Source organism: Acanthisitta chloris, unplaced genomic scaffold (assembly GCF_000695815.1).
Source record: "Acanthisitta chloris isolate BGI_N310 unplaced genomic scaffold, ASM69581v1 scaffold5817, whole genome shotgun sequence".
In the NCBI taxonomy this organism is placed as follows: domain Eukaryota; kingdom Metazoa; phylum Chordata; class Aves; order Passeriformes; family Acanthisittidae; genus Acanthisitta; species Acanthisitta chloris.
Genome location: NW_008683064.1, coordinates 29,493 through 45,144, shown reverse-complemented (window position 1 = coordinate 45,144; position 15,652 = coordinate 29,493). Strand labels below are relative to the sequence as shown.

The window sequence follows — 15,652 nt, the reverse complement described above, 5'->3', positions numbered from 1 at the left end:
CTGGCGCCGCGGGCCGTGGTGGAGTGGCACGAGGACTCTGTGGGAGCTGGGAGTGCTAACGGGAGTCGGGCCGGAGCCGCCGCGGAGCGGCCGTGGAGGCGAGAGCCCCTGTGGACCAACTGTGCCTACGTGGGGGACGTCACGGACATCCCTGGCGCCGCCGTGGCCATCAGCAACTGTGACGGTCTGGTAAGGCAGGGGCTCACCGCCCTGTGCACGGCTTTCCTTGCTTCTGGCTGCGCTTCGCTAATGATGTCGCTCACACAGCTTAGTTTCTTAAATCCCATAGAAAGTACTGATGTGGACAGTCCTGCTGCTTTCCTCTGAGGGTGGTGAGCAAAGCCCTTCATGTCACAGGTGTGGGAGAGGCAAAGCTAACCTCTCTCGTTGGGTTTCGTTTTTGCTTGCGTGAGGTGTTACAGACAGGAAAATTACTAATGAGGACATTTTCAAACTCAAAAGGTGACTGAATGCAGGATTTGGCATTCTAGTCGTCAGCATGTGCTGCTCAGGCAGCAAAGTCATAGGCTGCTAAATCATAGTCCAGGAATAGCAGCTTCAGGTGTTAAAGGGTTTATTTATAAAGTGCCACGCTGTTTGTTCCCTTAGATGCAGTTTTGTCTCATCGGGAGGTGTGATGTGGGAATCGAGCAGTTCACATCTGTACAGGGTTTGCTCCCAGCTGACCTTGCTGTGCTGGTTGGGCACAGGGGGGATTTGGTGGTGGCTCAGCAGATGCACAGATCCCAGAGTGAAAGGTTGGGCAGATCTGGAGCCCACATCCCATCCATTAGTTCAGTCAAACACTCCCCTTGTGCTCCACAAGGCACAGCAGCAGTGCTGGAACTCACCTGCAGCATCCAGGGAGATTCGTGTCGTGGTTACCCTCCTGCTCTTTGGGGCAGGAATCAGGAAGAAGCCTGCAACAAGTTTCCCTTCTTGGAAATGGGCTTCCCTCTCCCCACCACGTGCCACATGGTGGTGATTTGATTCCATTTTGCCATGAATCCTGGCTAGGAGAGCTCCCACCTCGGAGCGTGCCATAGTCACTGTGTGAGGAACTGCAGAAATGTCTCTAAATCCCCATTCAGGCCACAACTTCTCCACTTCCCTTCCTTACAGGAGGGAAATCCTGGTGGTGATTGCCTCAGAGGTGATCACTAATGTCAGTTGGGTGTGTTTTGGGATATTTTGGTGGGTTGTTTTAGGAGAATCTGTTACCAGTGTACTGTTTACAAAGGCCAAGCAGACAGCTGCCTGGCTAGAGGACGTTTTCCGTGGAGGCCTGCTGAATCGAGACCCTGGGGCTGGGAGCTGGGTTTTAGCAGTAGTCCTGAATGAAGTTGTTGTGTTGAGACAGCACGTGAAGACAAGAAATTGGATTAAATGGAATGAGATTAAGAAGCACAGCAGAGATTGCCATGTGGCTGGCAAGCTGCTCCAGCTCTGTGTTCAGCCAGCTGAAACGGAGCCAGAGAGGGACTTGTTGGAGGGGGAATGGCTTCCCACTGCCAGGGGGCAGGGCTAGATGGGATGTTGGGAAGGAATCCTTCCCTGTGAGGTGCTGAGGCACTGGCACAGGTTGCCCAGAGAAGCTGTGGCTGCTCCATCCCTGGAAGTGCTCCAGGCCAGGTTGGATGGAACTTGGAGCCACCTGGGCTACTGTTCCTTCTTTTGCCATAGCACCCAGGAAAAGCTGCTGTGCTTTCCATGGTTTTGGGGACTGAACTAGGAGAACATGGGCTTTTTCTTTGAGGAGTGGAGTGGGTAGATGCTCCTGAGTCACTCTTGTCTTTGTTCATCTTGACCCAAGCATTTGTAACAGCCTTTTGGAGCTCTAATCATCTGAGTGTGAAATAAGTAAATAATCCTGAAGATTTATTTCATGTTTTTCCTCCTGGCATCTCCAAGGGTAGCAGAAGGAACTTGCAGTTACCATTCCAGGCCTCTGTTGCTGTACGACACGTCTCTCAGTCCAGCTAGAATATCTGATCCTCAGTGTATCCTGAAGAGCTGAAGAGTGGGATAACAGGGCTTAACAGAAACTGGAACAAGAGTGAGCAATCCTAGGGCCATATGTGTGTGTTGGGAAGATTTATTTTGGACTCAGAGGAATTCAGACACTCTCCAGAGCAGCCAGCTGAGTTCTGAGCTCCTGGGGCAAAGAGAAGGGAATCACTGGGGTAGCGATTCGCACTTAGAAGTTTGATGCCATAAGTAACAGAAAAAGAGCACCTGGATGTTAAATTTTGATTGCTTGGTTGTAAATGTATGGAATAATTAGCATTTGCCCATTGTCTCTTCCTTAAACTACCATGTTAAACCCAAACTATTTGGACTCTCTTGTTCTGAAATAGTTTGCATATCTACTTTTGCAGTGGAAGTTGTCTGTGTGCTGTCAGTTTTGCAAATTCCTATCTTCACATCTGCTTAATGTCCCTTGGAAATAGCTCTGTTTATGTCCAAACCCCACACGGGTGTGCCTGCACTTGTCAGGACAGAGGAGCACTGCGTTAGTCATGGAGGGTCAGGAACACGGTGCTTCCACAGGTTTCTGCTGGATGTTTCTGCTGCTGGTTGGGCAAAATGGCAATATTTATTGTCAGAATACTTAGGGAGTTTCTAAAGTTGCAGCCGAACTTGCGGCTGAGGTAACTACTTGTCCCTGCTCCCAGACAGTGTTCTTGTGTCTGACTGATGGGGAAGGTTCCTCTGCTGAGATACCAGGATGCTCCAGGAGGTTTAGTGACTTAACGACTCAGAACTTCCCAAAGTTTCTCTGACCTTGCAGTTTGTTGTTTAGGAGTTGCTGCTTTGCATCTTGAGGAGCAGATGGTTGGAAAAGTGGGACGATAGCTGCAGGGTGTTCCAGGAGGTGGAACCAGCTTCAGCACAGGTTTGGAGGTGACACTTGGCACAGGTTGGTCATGCTGCTGCAATGGTGTGTGAGCTGTGGAAGGTGCCACCCTCAAAAACCCTCTGCAGATGGTTCAGGCTGTCAAAGAAGAGAAGGCAGCAAGCCTAGAAACTAGAAATCCCCATGTTTTAACCTCCTTCCTGCCTTGTGCTGTAGACAGAACTGCCTCAGTTTCTCAATGCCTTTTCTTCGTTTTAAATGAAAGGTCCTTTGGTCTCTGAACCTGTAATCTCTGGTGGCAAGAAAAATGGGACTTTCTGTTTATTGGAAATTATTTGGGGTTTTTTTTGTTTGTTTGTTTGCTGGAATTCCATGGCCTGCAAGCCCAGGGCTGTGTACCCTCACTGGGAGGTGCCACTGTTAGCAGTGGAGTATCCCCTGCCTGCCTTGCAGTGCTGAGCTGCCAGAGCAGGGAAACCCTGGAAGACAAACCCACTGTCAGGAATAAAAAAGCACCAAATCTTCTGAAATCTGTCATTTGTGACAGATTATTCCTCACTTGCTTATTGCCATCCTTTGTTCCTAAGGATATGGAGACGTGAAGAAATGTGTGTGTGCACGTTCCCAGCTTTGGCAGATCTGTTGGGAGTACAGGCTGGAGTATCTCTGGCTAGGGATACTTGCACAGGCTTTAACCTTGGTTCAGGAAGAGCTTTAAAACTCTGCTGGACTTCAGGCTGGTGGGATCTGAGGAGTGTCAGGACATCTTGATTTGTTTCAAATTCTTTTTGTCACCACTCTCCTATCAGGACTGAAGCACAAAGGCTTATTTCATGTTCCTGTGTTGGTACTAAGGTAAGTGTGATTTCCCCCAAGCTGGCAAGGCAGAGTTCCTAAATGGAGAAACAGCTTTCTGGGAGCTGCTAGTGTTTATCCTAGGGTGTTGGAGACCAACACCTGAACTGCTGCTGAGCATCTGGTGGTGTAGTGCACAGGAAACTCTTGCTGGGTTTGGGATTGGGATTGTCAGGCCTGCAGGGTCTCTCTCAGTCCAGGCTGGGGGCTGTGGCTGAGTGGATGTCTGGTGATCCAGGAGGGCAAAGCCCAGGAAGGCAGAACAAACTCCAGGGAGATGGAAGCAGCCCCAGGCGTGTGCTGCTCTGGCAGGTGGCAGCAGTGCTTTTGGCTGATTTAACACTGATGACTGTGCTCCCCTGCCCTACTGTGCTCTTCCCACAGTAATTCCCTCCTTGCCCTGAACTCCTGTGACCTGCCCTGCCTGCTCTCATCCCTGGCTGGACTTGGCAGGACTTACGAGCTGAGGCTGATGGGCTGCAGCTGCCCTGGGCACACAGACCCTGCTGGTGCCCTGGCCTGGCCTCCCCCTCTCACAGAGCAGCCCTTGGGCTTTGGCTTCAGCCCTGTCACCACTCCACTGTGAGCACTTCCCAGAGGCTAATACACACTCTTCAGCCCTAGTCATCTGCAGCAAAGAGGATTTCTCAAAGTTCAGGAGCTCCAAACTTGGAAAAATGTAGTGCTGTCGCTGAGTCAGGACTTTGGGATCGTTGAGTAGAACATGGAGGGGAGGAGCAGTGATTGGGAAGGGTGGGTTGGGGATTGAGGGCGAGTGTCAGTATACTGTGAAAAAACAGAGACATTATTTTGTATGTCTGGTTTGCTTCTCCTTGGAATTGTCACTCAAAGCAAATGGGCACTTCACCCTTACTTACAGAGTATAACTGAAGTTGATGCAGATGGTTCCTCAAGCTCTTTTATTTCCTTTGGTTTGTTTTTATAAGTTGTTGTAACAGTGTTGGATTTGGGCTAATGGTAGATTTACCTCGTGTCTGCTCCTGCCTTGTGTTTCTCCCATTCTCACTTACAGCCAGTAGTAGGAAGTAGTAAACAGGGTGATGCTCAGGGCTCCCCCGTGGTTGTATGCTTTCCCTCTTCAAGGCTGATCAAATCACTAAGTACTGCCCTGAAACGCTCATTTTCCTGCAGGCTGCAGCTCCCTTTGTTCCAAGGGAAAAATGTATGGATACACAAGCAGTCCTGTGTAGACTTGATGTAGGCCAAGTGGGTCAAAATATAAGAAGCTGCACAAAATACCTCTCATAGCACAGAAATATGCAGTGGGTTTGGATAACAGGTATTCCAAATAGAAAAAGATGTTGTGTATTCTCCAACTGGAGCACAAAAGCATGGGGATATGTGAGAACTGTGTTTCCTCCCCTCTCCAATAGCCTTCCCCAGGCATGATTTCTCAGGGGGAGAAGGCAAAGGCCAGAGCAGGCACCAGGAGCAGACCCCGGCGAGGGATTTGCAGCTACCTTTGAAGTAACTCAGCTTTCCCCCTCATTGCTTTGATTACAGTAATTCCCTGCTTAAACCCAGGGCTCGTGATTCCCAACAAAGCCCAGGCTGCTGGAGCCTGCATGGATCCTCCAGGGCCCCAGCCAGGGTCTGTATCCATCCCTGCTGCTCTGGGGACTTTGGGATCAGTTGAGGTGTCTGTACACAGCACTGCATGAGCTCTTAAAATCCATTTTCAAGGGTCTCCTGTATAAACTGCCCAAAGAGTAAATGCTTTGCATTCCATTTTCATGCATGTCATGGTACAAGTGATGCTTGATCAGGACCAAAAGGGAGGAAAAACTCCTTTTCTGCTCACTTAATAGCAGCCAACTTGGAAAAATCTGTTTGTTTTAATAGTGTTTTTACTTATTTTTGATGGAGAAATGAGGTTTGTTTTACTTAACAGCACATCCATGCGAAGATTAATGTATTTCTGGAGTTTTCCACATGGTTAGCCAGGTGGAGCAGGTCTGAGTGCACCTGGGCAGTGGGACCCTGGAGAGAGGTGTTTTAAGGGATGGTGCTTTGTTTAGAGGTTCACATAAATAGTAATTATGTCTGTTAAGTGAGGTCTTGGGCCACAAAATCAGCCTTTGGGCATATAAGTAAGGTTTGGGCCTCTAAACCTGAGTTTTCGGACCTTCAAACAAAGACTTTGGGCCTTGGAAACTGCACTCTGGGCCCTTAAGAGCTCAAAGGGATGTTTGAGACTTGTGAGGGTTTGTATCATGAAAATGTGGTTTGCAATCCTAGGGTCAAAGTTACACACTTCAGGAATGAAGCCTAGCACTGTTATTAGTCTCTTTTTCTGGCTTTTTAGATTGGAGAGAATCATTGGAGGTTAATTAAGACACTTGGCAGTCTGGTGTGACTGAGGTGGAGGTGAGAGAACATCTTCTCTGGGAAGAGGTTTAGGAACAAGCAGCTGGAGAGGGTCTGCATGGAGACTCATGAAGCTGAAATGTCTCAGCTTTGGTTGCCATGGCTTCAGATTTTTATTTATGCTTTATTTCTGACGTGGAGAAATCATTCTTTACACCAAACTAGTGGTTTGTGGTCATTAAAAGGGAGCTTTTAAGCAATATATTTAGGAGCTGGAATTGCTGTTAGGGGTCAGTATAGGGTTAAAAATGGTCTAGCAAACTGGGTGCTGTGCTGGAGATCTCTTCTGTAGCTGTTAATAAACCCCAGATTGTATGGCCTGTGTGGACCCTTGATAGCACACGCAGAGCATGGACTGGGCTCTCATTCATGTCCTGCCTCACACATCACCTGTGGGAAAGTGTCTCAGGGCAAGAAGGTAAACAGATGCTGAAATAGTCAAATGTGCTCCAGGCTTAGTCCTTGTAGGCCCTCTCAAAGTTCTCATTGATGGTGGAGCCTGAAGTGCCTCTGGCAGGGTGGAGGCACACAGCCCATATTCAGCAATGGCTTTTTTGATGTTCCCTGTTTACCCAGCTCTGGGTACTTGGGGCTGGAATTTGGCCTCTGAGCCACATGGTCTGAGGTTTGCAGAGGGGCAGGGAGCAGCACTGGGCAGAAAATGCAGTGCAGGGTCGTGGGGAAACGGGTTTGTCTTCCTTACCTGTTCTTCCCTTCTTTTGGAGGGTCACACTGCACCTCTGGCCATCACTTTGGCCATCCCTTTGGGCAGTGCTCTCAGGCACATGGTGTGACTCTAGGGAATGTCCTGTGCAGGGCCAAGAGTTGGACTTGATGATCCTCGTGGGTCCCTTCCAGCTCTGAATATCCTGTGATTCCGTGATCATGCTCTTAAGGAGTCATGGAAAGAAGGGTCAGTTGTTTCCATCTCCTGCCCTGGTGTTTCCTCAGGAGGTTCTTGAAGTGGTGGATAAAGCTGCAGCACTGTTGTTCCTGCTAAAAGAATCTTTGCTTTCCCTTTGATTTTAAATGGATATGTAGTTTTCACTGAGTTTGTCTTTGTCTTGGCTGAGAACTTTGATAAATGACGATCATGCAGCAGTAAATTAACTTCCCAACCTCATACAGGTCCAACTGGTATCTGGCTTTCCTGGGTTATACCTGACCAAATATGCAAAACTTCTTTCCCTTTACCTCTGAGAGATTTTACCATGGGGCTTTTTTTTGCCCAAAGATGCAGAATCAATGTAAAATGATGAGTTTGTTGTAACTCTTAGTGGCTTTGGTGCTTACTAGCTCATGGTCCACAGAGTGTTTTTAACTCAGAGGAAACTACATCAGTTGCCTCTTCTTCTCTGACTTCTGTCTGAGGAGATGACTCTTCACAGGTAGTTTGGACTGAATTTGCTGTTCCCTTGGAAGAGCAGTGATGCTGTGGTGTCATTCATGACTACTGTGCACAGGCAGCAGATAAATCAGTGTTTCTTTGCTGTGCCACAACAGCCATGGTGCTGCTGACCTCCAGAGCATCAGATCTTCATATTTTGGCATCATTTCATTCATAGTTTTGGAGTATTCAGCACCTGAAGTTTTCCTTTTCCCTTCTTTGAAGGCTGTCAGATTCCCTCTGGTTTTGTTTTCCCCTCTACCTTTCAGGGGAATCCATGACTGGTGTGATCCCATGACTCCAGGAGCCTGGAAAACAGCAGGTTTGCTGCAGAACTGGCAGCCTGCAAATCCCTTGCCACCTCCTGTCCCATCTCAGCGTGCGGTGGTCCCTCTGCAAGCTGCAGTGGCCACAGGGGCAAACCTTGTGTTCAGTGATTATTCCTACAGGGATGCACTGGGCCCAGGGAGGTGCCTGCCTGCTCTGAGCATGTTCCATGCATACTTTTCCCTTTTTAATAAGTGATATTTTAAACCCACAGTTCCTGCTTTAAGGACAAGGCTCGTGGCCTGCCAGTTCCCCTCCAACCCAGGCAGGTTTTCCAAGAACAAAAAAGAGAGACATATTTTTCCACATAAAACCCGAGTTTGTTTTTTTTCCTCTCTGCTTTCATATACCTCTTAAGGGCTTCCATGGAGTTTTCTTAGACTTTCTGCAAGGGAGGAAAAAAACCCCCAACATTTGGATCAAACCCAAATTTCAGCATAAAGGAGTTTTCTTATGGATTATAGAGGAGGTTAAAAAGCCTCATTTCAGCCCAGCACAGTGAGCCAGTAAGATGTTGCTGTTTTCTTCTCTTGTGTGCAAATTCAGCAGCATTTTGGCTAGTTCGGTGTCTCTTCCAAGTGCCTTTTGCTCCCTAAAGCAATGCATCCATTAGTGTCTGAGAGGCTTCAGTTCCTCTGGGCAGATGATATTCAGTGTTTTAGTCTGAGTGTGTCTTAGCTGCTGCTTCCTAAATTGTGCCTGTGGTTTGGAAGAGGATATTAAACATTCCTCTGTTTCCATCCTGTTTCTGAATTTTCTTCTTGGTATTCAGTGAACAAATGAGATTTTTCTTCATAGCTGCAGAAGATTTCTGGTTTGATTTAAAAATCTGGTGTTAGATGGTTCTAACACATGGTGTGTGAAGGCTTCAGCTAGCTGTGAGGGCCAGGACTCCTTTTTGAGTGTTTCATTTGTCTCCAAAATGGGTGTAATGTTGTTCAAGAAATGCAGTCTCACTCTTGGCACACACTTAATAGGAGAAATCTTAGCACTCTTGTGCTCAACAGCCTTCAGGAATGGAGCCTAAAATGGTTCAGGAGCCTGAGGTGCCTTGCCAGGGTAAAAGGTGTGATACAACATGGACTTTGTACCACACTCATCTTCCAGGGAGGACATATAAACTGTGGAGCTCCTGCTCGCTCCTCTGGAAATCACTCCGAGGTTGCTGGGGCTGGAAGGTCAACAAGTTGGGGATGTTTCACCCCAAACCATGGTGTCTGCCCCAAGCCCTGGACACCCCCGTGAGGACTGCAGGCCCATCCATGGGGGAGGAGGAATTCCAGCTGCAAACCTCTGTAGGCACCAAGCAACTGGATCAGTAACATCTGTTTCTGCAAGCTGTGCAGAGCATTGCCATATTCCTTCTTTCCAGCATTCCTCTTAACGTGTAGCATTTCTTTAGATGCCAAATATGTCCAGGCCATAAATACTTCAGCATGCAGAAGATGTGGAGGAAGGGAAGGATGCCTTCCCCCTCCCTGGCAGCCAGAGCACGGCAGGGCCTGGGTCCCTGTGAGCAGTGAGGGACTTGGGACAGGGCCCTGGAGTGCCAGGACACAGGGAATGGCTTCCCACTGCCAGAGGGCAGGGGGGATGGGGGATTGGGAAGGAATTCTTCCCTGTGAGGGTGGTGAGGCACTGGCCTGAACTGAAGAGGGACATCATGGGCAAACTCAGCAGCTTCAGGAGCTTCTAGAGTAGTTTTGAACAAGAAGCCCAGAGAATCAGTTGGTTCTGGGCAAAACATGGATCCTGTAACATCCACCCAGGGAACTGAAGGTGTAACCCTGGAGCTGCAGAAACTCAATGTCCACCCAGTGTGGCTGAGTTTGGGAGAGTCAGGGAGAGGGAAATGTGCCGTGGGCAAAGGATCCCTCTTGGCTCCTATTTGTGTTCTGATAAATCCCCCAGTGTTCAGCCTGACTCCAGAGCTCTTTGGCTCTGGCTTGAGGAGCGGAGCAGGGGCAGGTGTGACGCAGGTCTCGCACAGTCACCGGGCTGAGCCCACCTTAAGCCAACAGAGAGGGTGAAAGGTGGCAGTGTTTGGGGGCTGAATCTGTGTTTTCAGGCCAGGCAGCACCTCATATAAAAGCATGTTTCTATCCACTCCTGGAGGAGTTGAGACTGCAGGGCTGGCTCTAGGATCTGCCCCCTCCCCATTCCAGCTCCCAGGTGTTTGTCTTGGCAGGAAGCAGTGTCTGCTCACCCGGGCTGGGATATTAAACCCAGGGAACACAGAGCTCTTGATGCTGTTCAATAGGGCTTCTATTGAGGCAGGGGCAGCACGGGGCTGTCAGCCACCTGCGATTGTCCAGCGGGGAGAAGGGAGGGATAAGGAGTGGGGAGAAAACCCTGGAAGTGATTTCTGGTCCCATGAATAGAATGGTGAGAAGGAGGAGTTTTCTGGCAGGTAGAGACTTGTGTTGGTTGACTGCTGAGGCCTTTGCTGTGGTCCTGTGTCAGTGGAAATCAGAGATGATGCTGCTGAAATGAAATGGGTTGTCACAAGGAACTTCCTGAATTGAACTGTCCACGTGTGGAGATTTCACTGAGCAGTTGATGTGTGGCCCAGAGTGAGGACAGACTGAGATGTCCTGAGTCTGACACTTGGGATATTGCTGGTATTTCAATAGATTCCAGATACTTATTTCCACATTTTGTTGTTGAGGTGTGTGGGGTGGTTGGTTCATTTAATTTCCATGCAGTGGAAATTTAGTTGCAGTGGTCTGAAGCTGAAGGAGGGAAGGTTTGGATTAGATACTAAGAAGAAATTCTTCTCTGTGGGGTGCTGAGGCACTGGCACAGGTTGCCCAGAGAAGCTGTGGCTGCTCCATCCCTGGGAGTGTTCCAAGCCAGGTTGGATGGGGCTTGGAGCAGCCTGGGCTGGTGGGAGGTGTCCCTGCCCATGGAAGTGGGATGGAACTGCATGATCATTAAGGTCCTGCCAACCCAACCGTTCCATGATTCTAAAGATTTGGAGAACTGTCCAGGTTCTGGAAGTCTCATGGTGCAGAATCTGTCACTGTGTTTTCCTGTGTTGCTGCAGTCATTGCACTTGGATCTTGTTCTTCAAAGCAGGCAGGTTCATCCTCCTGAGCATAGTCTCTCCCTTGAAACAAGGCACAGTTTTCCCTTTTCCCACTGCATCCATCAGTGCCCTTGGACTGGAGAGTGACCCCCTGGCTCTTCCACACATGCCTGTTTCATGTGTGCTCTGGTGAGAGCTGTGATCTTCTCCTGCTTCCCTCTGAGGCAGAGTCCAACAGCACAGCTTTAGTACTCCATATTTGCACCCGTGTGTGACTGAAGGGTCCCAAGTTGGAACCTCCTTCTAGGGGGAAGGGGATTTTGGCATCCCTGAATCCCTGTGCTTATTGCTGATATTTTGCTTGCTCCTTTTTTCCAAGGGTGGCCACTGCAGCCCAGCCTCATACAGAGTGTCCTCCAGCCTGCTCATTAGTCTGCTCCCCCATTGCTGACAGCCTGGGGACAATTGGAGAGTCTTCAACATGATGCTAAGCTTGAGTTGTTTAAAGCTTTTAATCTCCCCTGTTTTGTCTCTTCCCACTGAAGACACAGAGCGTGGAGTCCCCAGGTTGCTGTGTGTGACAGGAGGGTGTGCACATCTCCTGTGCCTGCCATACAGATGAATGTTCTCTTTCGGGGGGATGCAGTCAAGCCCTGTGGATCTTGAGTTTCCAAGGAAAGAATGACATTGGCAAATATTTCCATACTGTGTTGCTGATTTGCTTAAAGCAGCTTTGCAGTTCCGTTCTCACACTGTTCAGAGCTGCTGAGGAGAAGCAGCTGCTAATTAGCACCTCAGTTCCCCACAGGATCACATCAGTGCTCTGAAATCTATTTCTCTGTAGTACAAAGGGCAGTTTGAAAACATAATTTATAGCGTTCCCTTCTCTGTGGGAGGGTCTGTGTCTTACAAAACCATGAAGTTTCTAAAACAGATTCCAGCAGAGTTTGGGATGCAGTCTGGCAGCAGAAGGTGGGAGCATCCTCTGACCTCGTGGTATTGCCCACGAGGTGTCAGGTAGGATGGGTGGAACAACCCAAAGCCTTTCCTGCTCTCCACCAACACTCAGGGGCCACTTTTAGCAGCACCTGATAATGGCCAGCAGTGTGACTGTGCTGAACAAACCCTTTCACTTCCTGGCATCCCAGGGTGGCCTTCCCAAAGCTCCCCTGGGAATTAGCTGCCTCTCCCTCGCTGCAAACCACTGGGAATGGGGCGTTTGACTTCCTAAAATACTTGTGGAAATCCCACCCCTAATGTTTAATGCTGGAGTTAAATGTGTCCATTAATGGTCACTCCACAGCTCTCCCTTGTGCTCCCTGAATGAAGGGCTCTTTCCTCTTTTCCATGCATATTTATAGGGAGTCATGTTCCCCCTTAAATACTGTTGGTTTTGGCTCAGGAAGTGATTCCTTAGTTTAACCTGCCCTTGTAGGTTATGTTCTCAAGGCTTTAGGTTGTTTCTAATTCCCTTATTCTCTGTGTCTTTTGCATGTGAAAAAACCCCACAGCTATGTGTATTTTTCCAGGTTTCACTTTATCCATGGATTGTCCAGTAAAGGATGTGAGGCTTGGTGTCCTCTGGGAAGCCCTCCTAGGTGGGCTGCCTGTGCCAGACTGGGTTTGGCTTTGCTCCCAGTTACCTTTTTTTATGAGCTCAGGCAGGACTTGCTCCTGCATCATTCTAATTCCTTGGAAAAGTTTTCCCTCGGTTTGCTCTGCACCATTGCTCCAGGGTTGAGGAGGGTGGGAAGATCTGTGGGGTTAAGTGTGTTAGTGCTCAGATGTCATTCAAAGACAAATACAGGTATTGGGAAGAAAGGTGGGTGCACATAGGGTGCTGACTGCACCTTGGATATGCTGGGTTTGGGTTCTCCCGTGGGATAACCAAGTCTGTAGGAAAACAAGAAGTGAATCCACTTCCCTGAGTCTCAGGGTTGAGATGGCGCTGGGAACAGGCAGGTTTATTCCAGCCTCTGTGCCCCAGGGGCTGCTTTGGGATTGTGGTGGTCCTGTTGTCTTCCCCTTTCCACAGAGCCCCGAGGACAGCCCTGGAGAGCTCAGCACAGATTCCAACCTGCCTTCCTCAGCCCGTGGAAATTTTGGAGCGCTGCTAATTGAGAAGAAAAAAAAGCAGTAAAATTAATAGCATTCCAAGATTGCAGACTGAGCTTTCCTGGATTGCTCCATCAATGTGCTTTTGTGGAAAAGGAAAAAAATTTCCACTACATACTTCTTCCTTGAAAATCCACCACGGCCCTTGCTCCAAGGCAGCCTGGAGGCATACGTGCTCCGAGCACCTGCGCGTGCGGCTCGCCGGCCAGGGGCAGGAAATGCTGGGTTGGCACTGGAGCTGACAGGGAAGATTCACTTGGAAATGCAATCCCTGCTTCTGCCCCTCTGTCTCCATTCCTGTGGAAAATTTCAAGCTCTTTCTGTTGTGAAATTTGGGGGGTGGAAGGGAGAACATCTATGGGTTACTGTTCCGGGCAGTTTCTGCTTCACCCCTCTTGTTTGTAGAGCCTCAGGCCAGGGCTTCAGGCTCTCCACTGACATGTGGACATACTTTCTCCCTCCCTCACCAGGCTGGAATGATAAGAACCGATGAGGATGAGTACTTCATTGAGCCCTTGGAAAGGGGAAAGCAGATGGAAGAGGAGAAGGGAAGAATCCACAGCCACATGGTGTACCGGCGGTCGGCGGTAGCACAGCCTCCCACCGACGTGCTCCCTGATGTCCACACAGGAGGTACAGTACCCTGTGCTCGTTATTTGCAGGTCTATTCCAGGTGACTCCAGTCTATGGAAGCTATTGGAAGAGGCTCTACAGCTCCAGCTTAAAGTGTGGGTTCTGTTTCTTTCTGAGTAGCAGCAAAATGGTGCCAATTCACTGTTTTCCTCCTCCTACTGGTAGCAATTAATGTGGTTGTGTTGATCAGATACATTTTGTCACATCCAAGGGTTCCCCCCTGCCTTGAAGATAATGTGGTTGGTCCATCTGAGAATAATTATCATGTCTGAGAGTAATTATCATTTAGTTTAATCCATGTGCTTGTATGTTTTAATACTCCACAAACCCTTGCAAGCCAATGTGTTGCATAGTGAAGGTGGAAGCATTTGAGGCTCTGGGCTGAGGATGAAAGAGCAGCTCTGCTCCCTTCCAGTGCTCTGCCTTTTTTCAGCATCTCTCAGCTTCTGAAATTCCTCTTTGTACGTTATGTTCACATGTTCCTCAAGCTTGAAAGGTTTTGGGAAATGAAAGAACAGCTACAACACACAGAACCAGAGGCATTTGGCTTTCGGTACCCCGGTAAGGTTGTTCCGTGTGTCTGGTGAGGGTTAGCCTGGAGAAGAGGAGGTTCAGGGGAGACCTGCTCTGAAAGGAGGTCAAAACTCTCTGAATGGAGGGTGTAGCCAGGTGGAATTCAGTCTCTTCTCACAGGTAACAAGTGACAGGTCAGGAGGAAACGGCCTCAGGTTGTGCCAGGGGAGGTTGAGATTGGATATTAGGAAAGATTTCTTCATGGAAAGAGTTTTCCAGCCCTGGCACAGCTGCCCAGGGCAAGGTTAAGAGTCACCACCCCTGGAGGGATTTAACAGACAGGTAGATGTGAGACTTGGGGACACGGTTAGTGGTGACCTCAGCAGTGCTGGGGGAACGGTTGGACTCATTGATCTTGGAGAGCTTTTCCAACCTAGGCAATTCCATGATTAAGGTTAAATCAAGCTGCCCAAGCCTTGCAGCCTGAGGCAGTGTTTGCAGTGGTTGAGTTAGGAGCTGCATGTAGATGCAGGAAAACCTTCTCCATTCCTCTCTGCCCCTGCTCCCACCCACGGTCCCTGAGCCAGAGGCAGAGCGTGGTCTGCTGGTGGCTTGGGAGCTCAGCCAGCACAGAGAGGAATCCAAGTGCTCAGTAACAGATGACAGATGACTCAATCAAACAGTCATTAAGATAAAAAAGCACTTAACGTTGCTGTCAGTGAAGTCGTCTTACGACCGGGAAGGGCTGTGTGCCATGGGCTGTGCTGCATTGGGTTCTCCCTGCAAGGAGTCACTTGTCTAAGGAGAAAACTTCAGCTCTGCGGAAGGAGCTTTCAGTCTGACAGGATGTCTGGTATTCCTGTAGGGTTTTATAACAGTTGGGAACTGGTTGGGTATTGCTCAAGCAGTTGGACAGAATGAGCGCAGGAGTTTAAGTCAAGAAAGCTGCAGTCCTAGGAGCAAGGCTTTAGCCATGATCCCAGTGCAGGGGAGCATTAGGTGGGTCATGTGCTGGGCTCTCGTGGAAGGGAGCACCCATGTAGCATCTACCCACTCCTCCTTCCCACTCTGCTTTATGGCTGTCCCTTTGAGGAAGCTTCAGTGAGTTCCTTGGGTGGGAAGCAGGAATCTGGGCTTTGGGGGGAGGATACTGGGATGCCTCAAGCTACTGGACAGTGTGGGTTCAGACTGGCCACCCTGAAGCAGCAGCCTGTGCTGCTCCCTCCCTGTGGTGTCCATGGATCTGGATGGCCTCTTCAGGGCATCACACACACAGGTGTGTGTGGTTTCCATTTGCTTTGTGCAGAGCTTGGTTTCTTTAGAAATGCCTTCAATGAGACACTCCAGAAATCAGACTGGAAATCCGACCCCATTCCTGTGGGGAATTGTTCTCTGTGTGTGTGCACACCCACCTGAGGCTCCTGGAAGGATCCCCTCGTTAATTACTGCCTGTCTGTTCCTCTCTCTTCAGTCATTCTGGGGTGAATAGTGTTCCCTGTGTATAAATGAACCTGAATACCTGGGGCTTGTGGTGATACCAGGGAAGTGT

The 15,652-nt window shown here is 49.2% G+C and overlaps 1 protein-coding gene across 1 annotated transcript in view; it reads left to right on the top strand.

Annotated features, from left to right (window-relative positions):
• Nucleotides 1-6: 6 nt before the first annotated feature.
• Nucleotides 7-15,652, top strand: part of ADAMTS3 (ADAM metallopeptidase with thrombospondin type 1 motif, 3) — a 44,841-nt gene continuing 29,195 nt past the window's right edge. The window contains exons 1-2 of the mRNA XM_009078764.1: nt 7-189; nt 13,428-13,590. Of these exons, the coding sequence (XP_009077012.1) occupies nt 13,434-13,590 (157 nt within the window). The 5' untranslated portion in view covers nt 7-189; nt 13,428-13,433. The remainder of the gene's footprint in view (nt 190-13,427; nt 13,591-15,652) is intronic.